The following is a 20,280-nucleotide window of genomic DNA, read 5'->3' as shown; positions in this document are numbered from 1 at the left end:
TTTCTTTCTAGTCACATGCTAAATACAGGTTATACTTATGGGAAATTGCCTTGTTATTATGTTTTATAAGAAGCCTACGGTGTGAATCACAGTGAGCAACGAAATATGTTCAATTAACTCAATATAGTAATTCGAATTAGAAAGCCAATTTAACTGACAGCATGTTAGGCATGAACATGCTGGGTCAAAAAGTCATTATAAACTTTTGAAAGAATTTACTTTAACCTTCTGATCCTCATAGTTTATTAATTCTATAACATTGTGGCTTAGATATACTTTATAAGATTTGAGAATTTTTATGAAAACATAAGGGAGAAAGATTTAGTTTTAACTATGCACAGGAAAGATAATATATGACTATAAATGCATGGACATTGTACTGCAAGATCCTTCACATGCGTCATATATGCCTTATTTTAACAGGGTCGATTGAGAAAACAAATATCACTTTGTCTCTCATATTCATAATGTAAGTCAAGAAAGGTTCTTAGTGTAAGGGTTGGGGAGATGAACAGAAGTATGATATGAGTGTGTGTGTGTGTGTGTGTGTGTGTGTGTGTGTGTGTGTGCGTGTGTGTGTGTGTGGATGGATGGATGTCATGACAAAAGCCATTATGTGCTAACATAAAATTGTTATTTTCTGTATTCCTCTTAATAATTTAGAATTTATGTCTGTAGGATTAGTGATATTTACTTGCTCTGACTTGGTTTTGGTGATTTTATCACCTAAACAACTACCTCAATAATATTGGACTAAAAAAGTTATTGTGCATGTGTGTGCAATAGAGTGCACATATGTGATATATGACCATGCCTAGAGAAGCTGCCTAAAATCAACAGCAACAAAGCAGATCATTGCTCTATTTCATGAGAACAAAGGCTGATCTAAATTCTGCAATTAATTGCTGTAAAACTAGCTCTGATAATTTGGGTAAGTGATAAAATTCCCTCCTGGTAACTTTCTTAATTTAAAGCTGGGCACAATAATATAGCTTCTTTGTAGGCTTGTGGCAAAGTTAAAATGACATAATAAACAAAATGTTTAGCACAAAGCTTGGAAATGCAAATTAGTTATTTTATATCCATTAAAAAAAAAAAAACAGTGAGGCCTCATGCGCACTCTTTGAGCAGGATGCCCCATAAAATGGGTGCTGCAATTTCCTCTGGCAAGAACAGTCTGTGTCTCCTAGATTTCTACTCTAGGTACTGTAATCATGCAAATTTAATTTTCAAGAGAGACTAGAGAGAGAGAGAGAAAGAGAGTGAGAGAATAGAGAGAATATATAGAGAAGATAGAGAGAATAATTTTTGGAGTCATTGTGGTTCTGGGCAAATTCATGATCCATCTTCTAAGACTAAATTCTAGCTTGGGGAATTTCATATACAGACACTTGAATCTAGAATATCACATGTCTTATAAAGGACTTTTGTGACATAATAATTAAATATTAGTGAAATATATAAATATTAAATACAAATAATATAAAATAAAATATGTTATATACACTGGGTGTACACATATTATTTATACACATATACATATATATCGATACATATATATATATATACATACATATATATACATATTTTATCTATATGTAAAAATAATATATCAAATCATAATATAATATCTGCTCCTGATAGAAAACTGATACAAAGAGGCAGTGGCATTATTTACAGAACATATATACTCACACCTGTAGGAAAGCATTATATTATTTCTATTGAGAGGGAGAAAAAGAAGGAAGGAAGGATGGTAGTGAGAGAGGAAGAAAACAGTCTTCTACGATTAGAAGTTGAAATATGAATTATACATTCAAAGAAAATGTTAAAATAATTTTATAGTAACTACTACTTTTCACCCTAGATTTTTTTAATTTAAATAATTTATTCAGATTACATCCCATTTGTTATCCCCTCACTTATATCTTCCCATTCCCCCTCCCTCCTTCTTTCACCCTATTCCCCTCCTCTAGGTCTGTGACAGCAGGGGACCTCCTCCCCCACCATATGATCACAGCCTCTCAGGTCTCACCAGATAGTCTGCTTCCCCTTCCTCTAAGGGCCACCAGGCCTCCTCACCAAGGTGAAGTGGTCAAATAGGAGGCATCAGAGTTCATGCCAGAGTTAGTTCCTGCTCTCCACACAACTGTGGAGAATGCGCTATCCATTAGCTAGATATGAATAGGGGGTCTAGGCTACTGCATACATTGTCCTTGTTTGGTACAATAGTTTGTGCAGGCCCTTCTGGGTCCAGATCTGTCAGCCTTGTGGGGCTTGTTATTGAAACTTTGCCCTAGATTTTTTGTTTAAGCTATCTATTTCTAGCTTTAAACAGTAAATAATATACTTAACAAAATTACATTATAGGAGATAAAATAAAAAAAAATCTTGTATTCTGATATCTAAAAGTAAACAGACAAAACAAGATGAAGCAAGCAGTGATATCTGGTAGTAAACAAATGTTGGAAGGAAGGCTCAGTAGTTAAAAGCATTTGTTCTTTTTGCAGAACGAACCAGGTTCAGTTCCCAGCACCCATGTGGTAGTGCGATTGCCTGCTTCTCTTCTCTGAGGCACCATCCTCCCCCTTTGGTGCAGAACTGAATCTCCTTCTAAGAGCAGGTGGCTCAAGTGACATGTTGAGGTGGCTCACATGCTTGGCTACCTTAATATAGGTTTTCATACTGTGCAAGCATTGGGGGCCTACTTTGTGTAATTTTTCCTCCATATTTTTCTCTCAGCAAGACATGAATTTCAGGTGGCAATGAACTAGCAACTTACAGAGAGAACGCCTGCTACTTGCCAAGCTTCCTCCTGGTTTCCAGAGACCATCTCAAGTGGTCAGTTGTCTTACAGTGCTCTGAGTCCATGTTGCCTCTAGTAGCTCCTCCCTCGACCCAGCAGAGAGAACAAAGTAGGATTTCTCATTTGCTCTTCAGGTATTTGAGGACACCCATAAGGTCCTTTCTCTGCTCACATCTCCTTAGTAATGATATCATGGCGCTTCATGTCCCTCTGCCAACCCAAGGGCCTTTGGAGAATAGTTTCCAGGCTGCTATCTATATGAACTTGTGCTATTCAATGTAAATATAAATCCAATTATTATGTATTTATGTGATTATCAGGTACTTACCTATTTATAATCTAATAATTCTCCATCTCTTACACACACACACACACACACACACACACACACACACACACACACACACACACACTTCTTGGTCTCTCTTGTTAGAAATAAACTTTCCACTTTGCTTTCCACATGGCTGTATATAGATATCTCATACCCTCTAGATTTATGTCCCAGATACACAGAAATGCTTTATAAATTTGTATTTGGTAATGAGCGGAATTTTAGTTTATTCTATTTGGTTTTGAAGAAGTTATCAATAGATATGTCTAAAACTTGCTGAAGTTTTTATGCTGATTTTAATGGTGTATATAACATGAGTTATTTATTTTCAACAAGTTTTCTAATTTTGTATTAAACTCTGAAATTTCAGTGACAATACATCTACTTCATTTCATCTTTTTGTTAGAGCAGTAGTTTAGTCATCTGAGAACTTGTGTGTGGTACTGAGGTGTAGATGATTACTTATATATGTTGTACAGACTTAATGCCATTCTCCTGAATGGCCTAAGAGCTTTGCATGTTATTATAAACTGACATAGACACCTAAGAAAATATAGTCAGAGTAAAATAATCATACACTGGGCACCTCAACCAGTATCTTCTTAAGATAAAAGCTGAATTTTCTGAAATGATATGATTCTAACAAAAACATGTCTTTATTCCATAGTCTTCCCTGATCTCTTGAAACCATGGGTTTCCAACTGTCTACGTCTCCTTTTCATCCGGAACAGAATTGACATAGCAATTCTCCTGAAATTAAATACTTCCCTGCCCCCTCCAGGGGACATGGTCAAATACGAGGCACCAATTTCTACCAACCTGACCCTTCAAACAGCCCAGTAGAATGGGGAGAATATTAAATGCTCTACTTCAAAGAGGCCAGATTTTTTAGATTCATTTAAACTTCTTTGTTATAATTATTAAGATAATTAGCTTTGTCCCCTGGAGGGGGAGACCTGGTGGCACTCAGAGGAAGGACAGCAGGCTACCAAGAAGAGACTTGACACCCTATGAGCATATACAGGGGGAGGTAATCCCCCTCAGTCACAGTCATAGGGGAGGGGAATAATGGGAAAATGGGAGGGAGGGAAGAATGGGTGGATACAAGGGATGGGATAACAACTGAGATGTAACAAGAATAAATTAATAAAAAATTTTAAAAAATACAAATATTCATAATGCCAAGACCAATATTTTATAGCATATGGCAATCGCAGCTCTTTCAGTGTGGACTAAAATGAATGGTCTTTAAATAGTCTTTAAAAAAAAAAAGATAATTAGCTTTGTTTTGTAGATGAGAAACAACACAAAGAGGTTAAAAAACAAAACAAAACAAAACAAAAAACAAAAAAAGCAGCCTAAACATCACCCAGACAGTAGGGTGGCTGAGGTGACAAACTGCCAAGCTTGTGGCTCACTGCTGTTGCTGAAATAAATTAGGAAAAAGACAATAGCCCGAAAGATATGAAATTATTTTAATATTAGTATTTAATAATGTTAAACAAAAACTCATCACCGTAAATAATAAAGAGTAATGCATGATGACACTGATATTTTTTTACCACATTATGGGTACCACGAGAAAGCATGTCAGTGTCAGTTTCAGGGTCAATATGTAAGGACAGCAGTGGAGACCCAGGCTGATAACAGGACTTTAAAATCAGCTCCTCATTCTGCTACTTGATGTGTAATATTTTTTTTGTTTTGTTTTCCTGTTTTTTTAAAATTAATTTATTCTTGCTACATCTCAATGGTTATCCCATCCCTTGTATCCTTCCATTCTTCCCTCCCCCCCATTTTCCCATTATTCCCCTCCCCTATGACTGTTCCTGAGGGGGATTACCTCCCCCTGTATATATTTTTGAACAGCTTTTTGCCCATTGATCAAAGAGCCAGTATGGAATGATATGGACATAGAGTTTGACAATTTTTTCATAAAATTACAAACCTCTTGAATATAGGTCTCAGCTGTTCACTTAAGTGCTTCATGCATAACACCTTTACCAAAGTGCTACATGACATGCCGACTCTAGAGCCCCATCCAGAGCTATTGTATGAGAGAACTATTTACACACAGTCCTGTATAAATTTCATATGCACCCAAGGGTACACAAGAAGATAAAGTCATACATTGTAGTAGATGAGTTTTGGTAAACTCCCTGGCTTTTATTTAGTAGTGTTGCAAAAATAGAAGAAGTTGGGTAGGCAGGGGTAAAGATGGGGAGGAGGTGTTAATTTAAAAGAAAAAAAGAATGGGAAAGAATATAGAACTCTCCAGTCCTACCTTTGTTTCTGGCCTAACTCCAGGAGCTTGTGAACATCAGTTTTGGATGATTGCTCATCATTTTTCAAAGACTGAAAGAGAAAGAAGAAAAGGCATCTTGTTTAGATAAAACACTGTCATCCACTACCAGGTTGAAAGCAGTTGGTTTATTGAACAAGGATATTAAAATTAGTCTCCGCAGATCCTGTTAGTGCCAAAAACACACACAGGGCTTCATGATGCATGGTAGGACATATTCAACTCTTACTATACAAATGGCTTTGAGTGGAGGCTCACTAGACATTGGAGTATAATATCCTGCAAATATCTTGTTTTCTTTTTGAAAATCCTTAAATTTTTTTCTTTTTTTATTAAACTTTTTTATTTTTTACATATACATTTATTTTATTACACATAGATACAATAGACTACCTATAGCAAAAAAGAACCATGACACAACCAGGAATTATATAAATGTTACGCTCTTAGTGTTTTACTTCTTTGTATTTGACAGTCTTGAAGAAAACATCTTTCCTATCTTGGTGCATCTAAATTCTGAATGTAAAATCATCTCCATCACATCTTGTCATTGTCAACTTAAGAAATCTATCTAGACCCAAAATCATCTGAGTATGCTGGGAGTGAAAGTTAGTAGCTTTCCAAATGAGAAGATGACAGACACAGCTTGCTACCTGCATAGTCACCCAATACTCTCTATAATGTTGAAGCATCTTCTTCAGCCTTCTGGCCCAGTATATCTGACAGACACATTTGTGAGGCAAGAACAATTGAGGACTTGCTTATCCTGTCTTGGCAGAGTTTGGCCATTGACACTTCCTGCATCCAAGCTTGCTCTTTTTTAGGGGTTTGTGTCTATGTGTGTATGTGATGTGATGTGATGTGTGATGAGTGTGTGTGTGTGTGTGTGTGTGTGTGTGTGTGTGTGGTCAAGCATGTCATGGTGTGGTTGTGCAGGTTAGAGGACATCTTTGTGGAGTTAATTCTATTCTACATTTACATGTGTTCCAAACATGAAACTCTAGCCAGCAGGCCGGACTGGCAAGAACCTTCACCCACTGAGCCATCTCATGTGCTCCTCAGTCTCCTTATAAATGAATATATTCTCTAGTTCCTTTAAAGTTTGTCCTCTGCAGAAAATTTGAATTAGCCTTCGTATAGTTGCAACAATTCAAAGAGCTTATGGTAAGCTTGCCTGCATAGGTCAGGGAATAACCTGACTAAGTTGAAAGCAATCAAAGACACATGCTTGCCTATTCATGTCTAAGTCTTATTTCTAAGCAATACATCTAATACATAAAGACAGATGACCAGGCGATTTTTATGACATAACTTTACATAGCTATTCAGAAAATAATATATGCCACTCCAGTCATTATTACTAATATACTTGCTCATTAAAGATTCAGAAGTCATGAATCAGAACAGAAAAACCTCTGAGCTCTCCTTATGTAAGGATCTGTCATATTAAACCTTTGCTAATAACTTCTTTATTTATACTTAATTAACTATTTAATAGAGTAACCTGTCATATTTGATATTAAAAAGTTTAAATAAATAGGCAATAACAGTGTCTGCTGAGCAGTTATGAATTTTGGAAAATGACAACAGTCTACCAGTGTGTGTACTGTTCCTTAATGCTTATTTAACAGACACCTGTCCTGCATTATGAAATGACTTGTAAAGCATGGTGCTGCCTGAAGAGTGTTTCAGATCCAGAGAACTTTAATATAGTGTTAGCTTTACCAAGGATACCTAAGGGCTGACAATGACTCACTGAGAGTCTCTCTAGGAAGCATCCAATAAGCGGTGTTCTATATACTTAGGAAAAACAGCTTCTCCTAACAGACAAAAAGGGCAGTATGAGGAATTATAGTAGGGCATCTCAACAATCAAACAGATCAGTGTGCATCATGGATCCAACCTGTATAGATCACAAAGTCAGCCCTGTGCCCTATTCATTTGGTAAAAGTTATGAAATGTTTAAGGAGCAGTTTTATTTATGAGTCAACTCAGATCAAAGGAGATGAAAAGACATTTTAAATGTGTTTATGTATTATTGACTATTCCCTACATTTTGGGAGCTTTGAGGAAAATGCAGACTGAAAGGTCAGAGGACTCTATTGAAATATTTCAAATAACAAAAAATTTAAATAGCTAGATGTACAGGTAGGAATATAAATAGAGTGTGTAACTAAAGCTCTGGATTCCATAGCTGGTGATGCACACATAGTTCCGCAGTAAGAGGCCCACACATTGGATGGATGTCAGCAAGACATAGCCTGTAGAAACCTATTTCACATAGTTATTTTGTCTTCAGAAACATCCAGTCAATAGTACACAATCACTTCATGATGTTCTGGACTCTTTCAGTGATAGGAAGGTAGATTTACCAACTTATTACCTAATACATTTATTGATCACCCTATATTCTCCTTCCACACAGGATAAAGTTATGAAGAATATCAGCTGGAAATCTAATATCAATAGTTCGATTTCACTGCCTTTGATACCTTGCATTAAAAAGCAAACCAATAAACAAGCAAACAAAAAAAATCTAAGAGGGGCTGGAGAGAGCTGCCAAGAGTGCTTTCTCCTCCTGCAGAGGACCAGGGTTTGGTTACACGTATTCACATAGATGATAACAGCTCTCTGTAACCCCAGCTCCAAGGGATCGAACACGCTCTTCTGGATGTCACATGTCCTTCATGCACATGGTGTAGAGCCATATGTGTAGGCAACACATTCATTCACATACAATTAAAACATACAAATAAATACTTTTAAGAACTAATAAAAATTTAAAAAGAGATTTTTTTAAAGTAAAATGCTAAAATAAATATATAAAAAAAGACATGTTTGATGCATTGAGGAACTTTGTCATCTGGACAGGACATGTCTGTTATCTTGAAATTAGAGTAATTGTGATTACTTCCAACCTATTTACCACAAATTGGACCTAATAATATTATCTTATTGAATAGAGTACATGGTTTCAATGCATCTCAGCAGCTTGTAGAGTACCAGCCTACCATGTGGAAATCTGCAGGTTCTAGCTTCAGCATTATGTAAGAAATGGAGATAGCAGGAGACACATGTATTCCCAACACTGAGGAACTGGAAACATGAGGATCAGATGTACATGCTCATCACCAGCTATATAGCAAGCTCAAGGCCAGCATGAAAACTAGAGCCCGTCTTAAAACAGACAAGCAAACCAGCAGAAGTTGCCTAAGGTTGGTGAGATAGGGTAGCTGCTTGTAGCTCATGTCTTGGCTCACCGGTACTCCTGTAACTAACTCCAATCAAAATCATCAGTTCACCAAGAAAAAAAAAATCAGAAGAGTACCTACCATCTCATATATTTATATAAAAAATTATACCAGGCATGGTAATTACATCATACAATGATGAAATTCTTTTATAAAAATGCCATCAAATAATTTAGTATGTGGTAGGCATTCAGTGAGTGCAATGTATAAAGTCAGATATCAAAATGTTATTCTTTGTCTTATAATAGGTGGGCTAGTGTCTGTGGGCTGTTGCTAGCTCTCGATCTTGTTCACATCTCATCAGAAAAAGTCACATATAACACATAGTTTTATATTCATTTACTTTAAGTTTGAAGTCTGATATCACCCTTTTTATGTGAATGACCGAACCACATCCTATGATCCACTTAAGTCTTCACCCTTTATTTTATAATAAACATAATACTACGCTAATTTTGTGGAGGGTTTGCTAAAAGGATTTGTCAAGATAAATAACAAAAAACACGTTGTGTAGCATGTACCACCACAAAACAAACGAAAAATAAAAAATTTTCAGCATTGTAACATTTCAGGCAAGATTCTTTTTTTTTTTTTTTTTTTTTAATTTATTCTTGTTACATCTCAATGTTTATCCCATCCCTTGTATCCTCCCATTCCTCCCCCCCCCCCATTTTCCCATTATTCCCCTCCCCTATGACTGTTCCTGAGGGGGATTACGTCCCCCTATATATTCTCATAGGGTATCAAGTCTCTTCTTGGCTACTTGCTGTCCTTCCTCTGAGTGCTACCAGGTCTCCCCCTCCAGGGGACATGGTCAAATGTGAGGCACCAGAACACGTGAGAAAGTCGTATCACACTCTCCACTCAACTGTGGAGAATATTCTGACCATTGGCTAGATCTGGGAAGGGGTTTAAAGTTTACCTCCTGTATTGTCCTTGGCTGGTGCCTTAGTTTGAGCGGGACCCCTGGGCCCAAATCTGCCTATCATAATGTTCTACTTGTAGATTTCTAGGACCCTCTGGATCCTTTTATTTTGCTGTTCTCCCATGCGTCTCTCATTTAGAGTCCCAATAGGATGCCTTCCCCTCTGTCCCAGTTTCCTGGTAAGTGAAGGCTTTTGTGGGACATGCCCCTTGGGCTAGTATGCAGATATAAGTGAGTATATACCATTTGATTCTTTCTGCTTCTGGGTTAACTCACTCATTATGATCATTTCTAGCTCAATCCATTTATCCACAAATTTCGGGAATTCCTTGTTTTTAATAGCTGAGTAGTATTCCATAGTGTATATGTACCACAGTTTCTTTATCCACTCTTCTACTGAGGGACACTTAGGCTGTTTCCATGTTCTGGCTATTATGAATAAGGCTGCTATGAACATGGTTGAGCAAATTTTCTTGTTGTGTGCTGGAGCATCTTCTGGGTATATTCCAAGGAGTGGAATAGCTGGGTCTTGAGGAAGCCCTATTCCCATTTTTCTGAGATAGCACAGGCAAGATTCTTATCCTTTCAAAAGATATAGCTCCATGAAAACTTTTCTTAACCCACATTCTAATTTATAAGGAGACACCTTGACTTAGGAAGCAGAGTGTCCTGGGAACACAGTAATTACTGGCCACTCCAGGGTATCTCACCATATGCGCCTGTGCCATGTGTTCCATTCTGCTGAGAACAGACAGATGTCTTGAATATCTCTTCCAGGCTTGTTTACCTGTTAATTTTCTTCTCTTTAATCTGTGTCTTGGCTTTCCCAACTAAAACAATTTGAATCATCTTTGCTTTTCAGAATCTGATGCCCCGAATGCATAGCACTACTCCTCAAGAACAGCCTAATCCTTCTACCTGTCATCATGTCCTATAGGGTGGTGATTAGTTTTACTCTTTCAACATTTAGCACAACTTCTGTAGCAAGAGCTTACACAATAAGTTGCACCAAAGTCAATGCTCTAGTGGCTGACTGCACCGCTACCACCATCTTTCCTACAGTGCCATCATGCCATCATGGCATCATGCGGACCTCAAAGACCAGAGTAACATACAGGCTCAGTTCTGTGGTATGTGGAAAGTCTCTGAAGCAAAATCCTTTACATTTAAACTCTAGAGTCGCTGTTGACTATCGAAAAGCAAGTAGCTTTCTCTAGATAATATCGCTTATGAATAATAACAAAAAAATCACAGGAGTACCATCCCCTATGTTTGATTAAAAAATTAAATTATGCAATGCCACTAAAGAATTTAATATACAGTAGGCACTCAGTGAATACACTGTGTAAAGTCAGACATCAAGGTGCTATTCTTTGTCTCATAATGTTGTGTCTCGTAATATTTGTTTTTAACCATTGTGTGTATATTGTGGCTTCTATGTTGTGTTTTTATGGAATTCCTGTGGTTTCAGAATGTGTGTATCTGTGTCCATATGTGTTTCATATGCTTTTCCTTTGGCCCTTTTCATTCTGTTTGTTTTTATCCTGTTCTGATTAGTTTTTCAAACCTCATTATTTTATTATTATCCCCTAGTTCTGTTTTTTTTTTCTCATAAGTGACAGAAAGAACGTGGATCTGGATGAGAGGGGGTTAAGGAGGAGCCTGGACAAGTTATGGGAGGAGTAATCATAATTAGAATATATTATATGAAAAAAATCTATTTTCAATAAAATAAAAATGTAAATTCACAGAAAAATAGTATTATTGGGTGTTTTAGAAAGATATTTAGCTGGGTGGTGTTGTCGCATGCCTTTAATTCCAGCACTCAGGAGGCAGAGGCAGGTAGATCTGGTCTATAGAGTGAGTTCCATCCAGGACAACCAAGGCTACACAGAGAAACCCTGTCTTGAAAAACCAAAAAAAAAAGAAAAAAAAAAAAAAAAAAAAAAAAAAGAAAAAAAAAGAAAAAAGAAAAAAAAGAAAAAAAAAAGAAAAAAGAAAAAAATTGTTAGTTTGTTTGTTTTATCTGAATTTTGTTTTATCTTCTTTTAAATGTGATACTCTCCTCTGTAAGAGATTCATCCATTTCTATGAAGAAGTTGCTTAAGGGATATTTAGAGCTATCCTAGGGAAAATCTAAAATTCTCTTCTATTTATCCTTCCTGGAATTCCATTCCGTCAGTTCGTAATATCACATTCACAGAGGTGAAACTGATCTTGGAAGCTGGGAGGAACTGATGGCTTTGCCAAGTACACAATTTTCTCTCTTTGATGTTTGGAAACTGAAGGTCTCCTAGACCATTTCAAAGGATATTTCATTTCAAAGCTCAAATAATAAATAATAACTGGGGTGATCAAGCCCAGAGATGTAGAGAAAATTGTTTAAAGATGCATATCAGTCCAGTGAGGGTGGGGGCGGCGGAATAGACTTCTTTGTTGCGGAGAAAAAAAATTAGTTTTCAACTCACCTGAAGGTTGACTTTGATCCCGTCCAGTTCTCTGGATGTCTTTGTCAGCTGCCTCAGGACCGAGCTGCGTTCCTTAAAGACTTCCTTCAGCTGCTTCTGTAGCTCTTCATAGTCCTGTCTAACACAGAAAAAAGGGCATGAGAGCCCTCCACAGGCTTCTGCCTGTCCTCAGGCATAACCAGTAAGCCTGAGAGTTTCAGCAAACTAGGCAAAAAAAACTTTAATAAGCAGTTCTATGCTAAAGACTTCACTTGCAGAGGGAACTATCCAGACTCAGGGTCCCCAAGACAGGATAATTTCTATGCATACAATGCAGGTTTGGACATTTAGTTTATAAAGTAGATCGTTTCCATAATATCACTATCTTTTTTCTGGGCATTTCAATATCTGTTGCAAGAGAAGGGGCTTTGGAGAAATACCCCAGAGACTTGGGTAGGTTTTGTTAGTGAGGGTAGAGCCAGATTGAAAGCAGAGGCCTTGATTTCATTCTTGGTCCACAGAGGAGAACATTCTACAGAAATGAATACTCTTTAAAATATGTCCAAGAACCACTACAGCTTTTAAAAGAAAGGCAGGGAATGGAAAACCATTATGAAAGTCAGTCAATGAATACAGAAATTCCAGTGAACTTTGGACAGAAAGATAAAGTTTATATACAATCAAAAGCTCAGTATGCAGAAAATACAGGCCTGTCTGTATGTATATGGGACCTTGATGGGCAGAAAAAATATTTTCTAGTTAAAAACAACCAAAACCCCCCAAAGACCCTATGCCTAATAGAGGAAGTATACAGTGATTAATTGAAACACATAGAGAGAAAAAATTTCAAAGAGGACATACTAAGAAAATATAAATGATATATTACGAAGGTAAATATGAGTTAGAGAAAAAGCAAGAAAGTGCATATAAACTGCCAATGGGAGTAAAGTTATTGTAAGTGAATAAATGTCACATGTGAAGCCCTGATGAAAGGGTGGGACACCTTGTTTCTGAAAAGAAAGTGTGGGAAGAGGAGGAAAGATACACCAGCTTGAGAGTGATACTTCCGACTTGTGGCTCTGTTTGGAGAATAAGGAGTTAACTGAAGATATTCTAGTCAGGGAGAGACAAGGTCAGATTTGTGGTTTGGGAAGTCTTTCACGTCCAAAGACTTGAAAGTGACGCTGTGGAGAATGGGATATGAGCAAAGAAGCCAACAGGCAGTGGTCCAGGCTAGAATCCTGAGTACATTAGAAGCAAATACACAGGAAAGCATTGTGACTGATTTTTGTACATCAAAGGAAATAAAATGAATACAAAACCTGCTTTTGTAAATTATTTTGCTTTTATGTGCTCTTTGGATGGAGGTGGAGGTTACTAATGATGCCATGTTTGAGATTTCAACAACTTCTGAAACTAGCCCTTCATCAAGAAATCACGCAAGGGAGGCTACTTAAATCTTACTCCGAGGGGAAATAGACAGCAGAAGTGGCTGAGGAAAGATAACAAGGTAGGAGAAGGAGCACAGAAAGAAATGAGGGTGGAAATCAGACCTGGGAGAAGCAGGGCTGAAGGACAGAAGGTCTGAGAGAAAAGAGAAACTGTGGGCGGGGGCATTTCTGTGTCAAGCTGGAGACTATGTCTGGATTGGCTTCTGAGAAGATATGAGGTGGACTCTACATAATCTTCCTAGTAGCAGGGGCCATGGAGACTAAAGGAGACACCCTGTAACTAGATGGAACGCCTAGTGGAGGGAGAACACCAACCCACACACAAAACCATGATCTCAAATGTACCCTGCCTGCAAGATATGCAGAGAGAAAGATGGAACAGAAGTTGAGGGAATGTCCAACCATTGCCTGGCCCAACCTGAGACCCACCCCATGGAGAGAGCCAACCCCTGACACTATTAAAGATATTCTGCTATGCTGCCAGACTGGAGCCCTGCATAACTATCCTCTGAGCGGCTACACCCAGCAGCAAATCCAAACAAAGGCGGAGACTCAGGCAAACATTGGGCAAAGCAATGGAAGTCCTGTTGGAAAATGCGGCATAGCTGGAAGGACCTGGAGGGTGGGGACAGAAGCTCCACAAGATGACCAACAGAGCCAACTAACTAGGGCCCAGAGGGGCTTGCTGAGACTGAAGCACCAACCAAGGACCGTGAGTAGACCGGATCTAGGCCCTTTACACAGACGGGCAGTTCAGGCTTCATGTGGATTCCCTAGTAAGGCAAGTGGGGGCTCTCTCTGACATGGACTCTGTTGTCTGTATTTTGATCACTCCCCCTGTCAGGGCTGTCTCGTAAGACCACAGGGGAAGAGGACATTTTCAGTCCTGAGGCAACTTGGTGAGTGCATAGGGTGGGTGGGTGCATAGGATGGATAGAGAGGGGCTCTCCTTTTCTGAGAAATAGGGGAGGGAGAGAGGAAGGGGAGAGGAGGAGGGAGGGATGGATGGGGCTAAGATATGGATGTAAAATGAATAAATAAATTCATTTTAAAAAGAAGTCATGCAGTGTGCAGTGAAAGGTCGTTGTATTCAGCTCCGAGCTTGCCGAAATGAGTGCTAAACTTTCTAAGTGCTACTTTGTAAAGTATAAGATATTGGCATGACCCACACTTTTGTGTTAAATTGTGTAGTTTTTTTTATTAATTTATCTTGTTACATCTCAATGTTTATCCCATCCCTTGTATCCTCCCATTCCTCCCCCCCCCCATTTTCCCATTATCCCCCTCCCCTATGACTGTTCTTGAGGGGGATTACGTCCCCCTATATATTCTCATAGGGTATCAAGTCTCTTCTTGGCTAAATTGTGTAGTTTATACAAAGTTTGACCCCAGTGTAAATAATGAGGCTCTCAAAATGAGTAATGTCTTTGTTCATGAGAAACTTAATGAATTTCATAGGTGCTCTGCAGAATTACAAATGAATAATTTGCATTGTGGAGTTTATCAGTGGTCAGCAAATTTATTTCAATTAGAGTTGGGTTCAGTGATAATTTTTGTTGTTTTCCTTATTAAATGTAAGTGTTTACTGCCCTTCGCCTTCTAATTGTAAAAAGGAGATTGGAACGGTTCTTGCTAAGAAGCATAGTATTCCTCAATGGCCCTGACACAGACCTGGTCTAACATGATTAATCAATAATCATATACTTATAGAGTCATCCCATATCTTTGCATTCTCTTATACAATAAACATGTCCCTAGATTATCATATAGTGTATTATAAATCATATTGATCACTGAAACACATCGACAATATTTTGCATGAGGGTTGGTATAACTCATTTCATCTTCACAGAACTCCAGGAGGTAAGCACTCTTGATAACCCTATTTTACAGCTGAAATAACTGAGTCAATAAGATAATAAATCACATCCAAGGACAAGATGCTATTATGAAAGTGGTCTATCAGTCAGATTGGGGCTCCCTGTGTCAGCCACTACTCTAAAAATAAACCGACTTCAGAACAGGAATGCTGACCTCGCTATGAGTTTGGAGTGAGTGTTCATCGTGCATTCCATAAAATTTATAGACTAGTTCTTTTTCCTTTTATATTAAATATATAAATATCCAATATTGCTTTTGCTTGTCATTTGTAATTTTTCATCAAATTAAACTTTAAGTATTTTTTTTGCTATTTTTAATATAGTTTTCAATCATTTTTAATTTCATTATCATATTCAGTGTTTCCAACTTTCATGAAAAAATTCACCTAAGGACTTTAATTTATTGTTCAGTAAATGCAAAGTACTCATAAACAGGATACAATTAATTAGAGAAATATCCAGAAAGCTTAATCAATTAACCACCACCTACTAGTTACAAACACTAACTCCACAGAGTAGAAACGGACAGGTGTGACCACAGTATGTTGTTCCATTTACAGTAAGTGCTTGTTTATCTTCCAATAAAAATTTCTTTTAAAATCATAATAAAATAAAAAGGTTCACCCTTCACTTTTGTTCTGCCATTGGCTGCATCTCTCTCTCTGAGTTCTTACCAGATGGTTAGAGTCCATCTCATCATTGCATGTTTGAGTTTTCTAACTCTAAACTTTTCTTTCCCTTAGTAAGTAATAAAATCCAGGTAGGTGGCCATACACATATTTTGTGTATATTTATATGACATATAATATTCTCAGAGGTGAAGACAGTGAATTAAAACTATCAAGTTAATACCAATATGAGACAGTAAGCTAGCATTCTCTAAAATACATTTTTTTCCCGGGCATTTGATGCTTTTACAGTTTGTAGTCCATCATCCATGGATGTGTGGGGAGGAACTCAACACAGGAACCTGGAAGCAAAAGCTGATTCAGAAGCCATAGAGGCATGTATATTACTTCTCTTCCTACATGGCTGGCTCAGCCTGCTTTTTTCCCTAGTTTCTTTTTTATTAAATATTATTTTTACATATACATTTATGTTATTACCCATTTGTACAATAACCTTCCTGCAGCAAGAAGAACCATGAAATAATCAAGAATTATATAAAGGTTACATTCTTAGTGTTTTGGTTATCTGTATTTGGCAGCCTTGAAGAGAACATCTTTCCTATCTTGGTGCATCTAAAATTCTGAATGTAAATCAATATCTATCATATCTCGTCATTATCAACTTAAAACATCTGTCTAGACCTAAAAGCATCTTCACCCCTAAACAACTAAGCTTAATTGTAAAACTGAACTATCTGGTCTTCAAGCCCATCAGAGACTTGAGAAGGAATAAAATTAATCACCCGAGTGTTCAGGGCGTGCAGGTTAGCGGCTTTCCAAGGGAGATGATGACAGAGACAGTTTGCTACCTGAGCAGTCAACCAAAACTCATCCTGCTTTTTTATGATACCTAGGACCATATCCTCAGGGGTGGCACTGCTCAGAGGGCTCACTGTCAACTGGGCCCTCCCATGTCAATCACTAATTGAGAAAATACCCAAAGGCTTCTCTTCAGGATATACTTATTGAGGCATTTTTCTCAGCTACGGTTCTCTTTTCTCAGATAACTCTAGCTAGTGTCAAGTTGACAAAAACTAGCTAGCACAGATTTACAGCTACTTTCTAACATAATTTTCAGCTACTTTGTGAGATAATGGGCCCATTTTTATGTATTTTTGCTTCCATTTCTCTGTATCAGCTCTACCCTTCTAAGTCGTGTCTGATTTTGCATTTGTTAAGACTGTCACAACAAAGTATTGCAGAACGGGTAGTGATGAAAAAACTATTTTTGCCTCACAATTATGGAGTATCAACATAAAAATTCAAGCTGTTTTGGGCTTGGCTTCTGAGACTGTGAGATAACATTCTCTATCTTGGATCTCTCTCAATGCAGAGGGGCTTGTCTTCCAATTTCTTACACATTTTTTTTCCTGTGGCTTTGTACTTAAAATTCTTCTTTTTATAAGAGTCTAGTCCTATTTTTACACCACAAAAACAAACATATTTTAACTTAAAAAAAAAAAAAGAAATAAAGATTCTATCTAAAACTGGATTTACTTCTAATATAGCAAAGGCTACAATTTTGATGTTTGAAAATCATAATAGGTTTCTAATATATTTCTGAACTCATTATTCAATATAGCTTGCTGATGATTGTTCCATGTAGAAAATATCAGTCTATGGTTTGAAATTAAAATATTCCTCTCCATAATTTATAACTATTATTTGTTTGGCATTGTTTATTAATTATAATCTACTGCTTAATTATCTATCCATCATCTATCTATGTATCTATTGTCTTTTATCTGTATATCTACCCATCTATCTATCATCTATCTACCTATCTCCATATTATCTATTTTGTTTCATCAGAGAATCAATCATCTGTCATCTCTTTACCTATCATTTAACAATGGATCTTTTATCTACCAGCTATCTGTCTATCTATAGATCTACTATTTATCTATCATAATCATCACCTATCAAGTGACTACCACTCTGTGCACAGGTAAAGAGATATATTTGAATGATATGTTGTTTTATTTATAAAAAGGTCTGTTTCAAAGTAATATAGTTTAATCATTAAAACTGTGTTATGTTCTTATTCTTCTTTCTTGTCTTCTTAACATTGTTTTTCTTTTCTTTCTTTCAGTGAATTTTAAAATTATAACATTAGTTTGCATACATACCTACTGGGAATCTAATTGAAAGTGCACTCAGTTATAATAAAGGCATAGATAACATGTGCACTAACCACCTAGAAATACACATACTTTCATCTATTATTCTAGCTCATGTTTACCCTTCAGTGCCACAATGGAATTATTATATGTGATTACTACTATTTGTTGAACTTATTGGTGTTGTGGATATTTCTTCAATTGCTTGACTATTAGACACCTGTATTTTTGAAACTATGAATTCTGTAAAACTGATCTTTATTCCAGACATTGTGTTTATTACACATTCATAGCTGGCTTGATTTTAGCTTGATTTTTAGAGGGAAACCATGTTGTTTTGTTCTGTTTTGTTTTGTTTTTGAGCCATGTAACTCTATCCAATCCCCAGAATTGGTTTTAAGTTGTATTTCACTATTTACTCCATGATTCCCTCCTGCTAGAGGTAGCTTCCAAAGCAATGTTGAAAGGAGAAAATAGGAGAAGCCTTTCTTCATCATTTACAAAAGGAGCATCATGTAGTATTTATTATTGGCTGCAGAGATTTGTTTAATTTTCAGAAGGAATCCTTTTTCTCAGGCTACTTGTAAATATGGATGTTACAATTGTACAGAATACACACAGAAGAATAAACACATCCCAGAAAGACAGCTTATTAACCATTAAAAACTGCATATATCAGAAGTTTAAGAAATAGGAGATATGGGAGAAGCATCGAATACACTCACTCATTCGTCACATTCCCCTCCCTCCCCAAACATGACCTGGCGGTTGACATTCATTCTTCCCAACAGTTGGACAACTTTTGCTTCGACAAAGCGTGGCAGAGAATAATTTATTGTAACCTGTCTTTTCCAATGTTGATAGATAGATGTGTATTTGTCTAGTGTTTGTGTGTTTACGAATAGTGCTTTTGACTGTTATGAATAATGGATATTTCACATAACTTGTGTTGTTGAGATATGAATATAATCATACCAGAAAATATCTAAATGCCTATGAATGAAATACCTGCATCACAAAATATCCACATAGTTATACATTTCTTTAGTAACCATGGCCAATAAACTGAATGGGTCAGTTATGGAGTAGGACAGGTAGAGAGTTTTTTTTTTTTTTTTTTGTCGCTTCATAGTTTTGTCTCTGCTGGTATTTTCCGTATTACTTTCTAAATTCAGTAAGCTCAGTGGTTTTTAATAGTATCTCATTATTGCTATAGTGTGAATGACAATTGAGATTCATAGGTAAGTCTGTTGCAGAAATGACATTTACATAGTTTCCCACCAGGATGCTGTCACAACCTTTAGCTGCTTTCAATACCTGTGCATTGTCCATTACAGATTTGTAGTTGCTGCTTCCACACTCATTGTGTGAGCACCAATTGAAAGTTTTAGCTGGGTAAGTAGACCGCATGTTGCTATGTGCTTACAGCCTTTAATGCTTTTTCTCAGTTACATTTTGTCATCATAAAGTTGTGGTTGTTTTTTTTTTTTTTTTTTTACCACTGATATGGCTCTTTAACATTTAGATTTATATGAGTTATATATGAAAATATTCTTGTGTGGTTACGAAGGCTAACTCTTTAAACACCCATTTTAAAATAACATAAATGAGATGTGTGCTTACGGTTTTGTTCTTTGTAAAAGTTTATTAAAAACACTTATTTGTAGAATATTTTAATTTTACAAGATATAAATAATATTATTTTAAATAATTTCTCTTTATTACCTTAATTTATTGCTAACTGAAAAATCTACCCATTCTTCAGTGTCTAATAGAAATTTTGGCATAACTATCTTCCAGATTGCAGTGAAGAGCTTCCACGACTTTTTCATAGACGCTTGTGGTAAGCCTTCATTTTCCTTTATTTTATTCCTTGTATGTATGTAAAAAATGTGCTCATAGAATTTTGATCATTTTGTTTTATCTGTTAATAGAATTTGGATGGATCACCCTTTGTTGATTTTTTTTCCTATGCTGTAGGTGCTATTTCTTCACAATTCTCTCATTCACTTTTGCTCTTTTGTCAGCAACAGCAGATTATAAACCCTACCCCACTCACTGACTACACCATACTCCTATGGAAATACAGTGCACACAGC

The 20,280-nt window shown here is 36.7% G+C and overlaps 1 protein-coding gene across 8 annotated transcripts in view; it reads right to left on the bottom strand.

The window, feature by feature from the left end:
* Luzp2 (leucine zipper protein 2) overlaps positions 1-20,280 on the bottom strand; it is a 463,171-nt gene that overhangs the window by 266,023 nt on the left and 176,868 nt on the right. For 3 of the 8 annotated variants that reach the window (XM_051148629.1, XM_051148628.1, XM_051148627.1), the window contains exons 2-3: positions 12,084-12,201; positions 5,422-5,492 (exon numbers count right to left, since the gene is read on the bottom strand). The exons of 2 other annotated variants lie outside the window; for them this stretch is intronic. In XM_051148629.1, coding sequence (XP_051004586.1) covers positions 5,422-5,492; positions 12,084-12,201 — 189 coding nt within the window. The remainder of the gene's footprint in view (positions 1-5,421; positions 5,493-12,083; positions 12,202-20,280) is intronic. 3 more of the 8 variants (XM_051148632.1, XM_051148626.1, XM_051148630.1) reach the window with 3 other exon arrangements.

The sequence above is a fragment of the Acomys russatus genome, chromosome 7, assembly GCF_903995435.1.
Source record: "Acomys russatus chromosome 7, mAcoRus1.1, whole genome shotgun sequence".
NCBI classification, from domain to species: Eukaryota; Metazoa; Chordata; class Mammalia; order Rodentia; family Muridae; genus Acomys; species Acomys russatus.
This window is presented reverse-complemented; position numbering and strand designations above follow the sequence as displayed.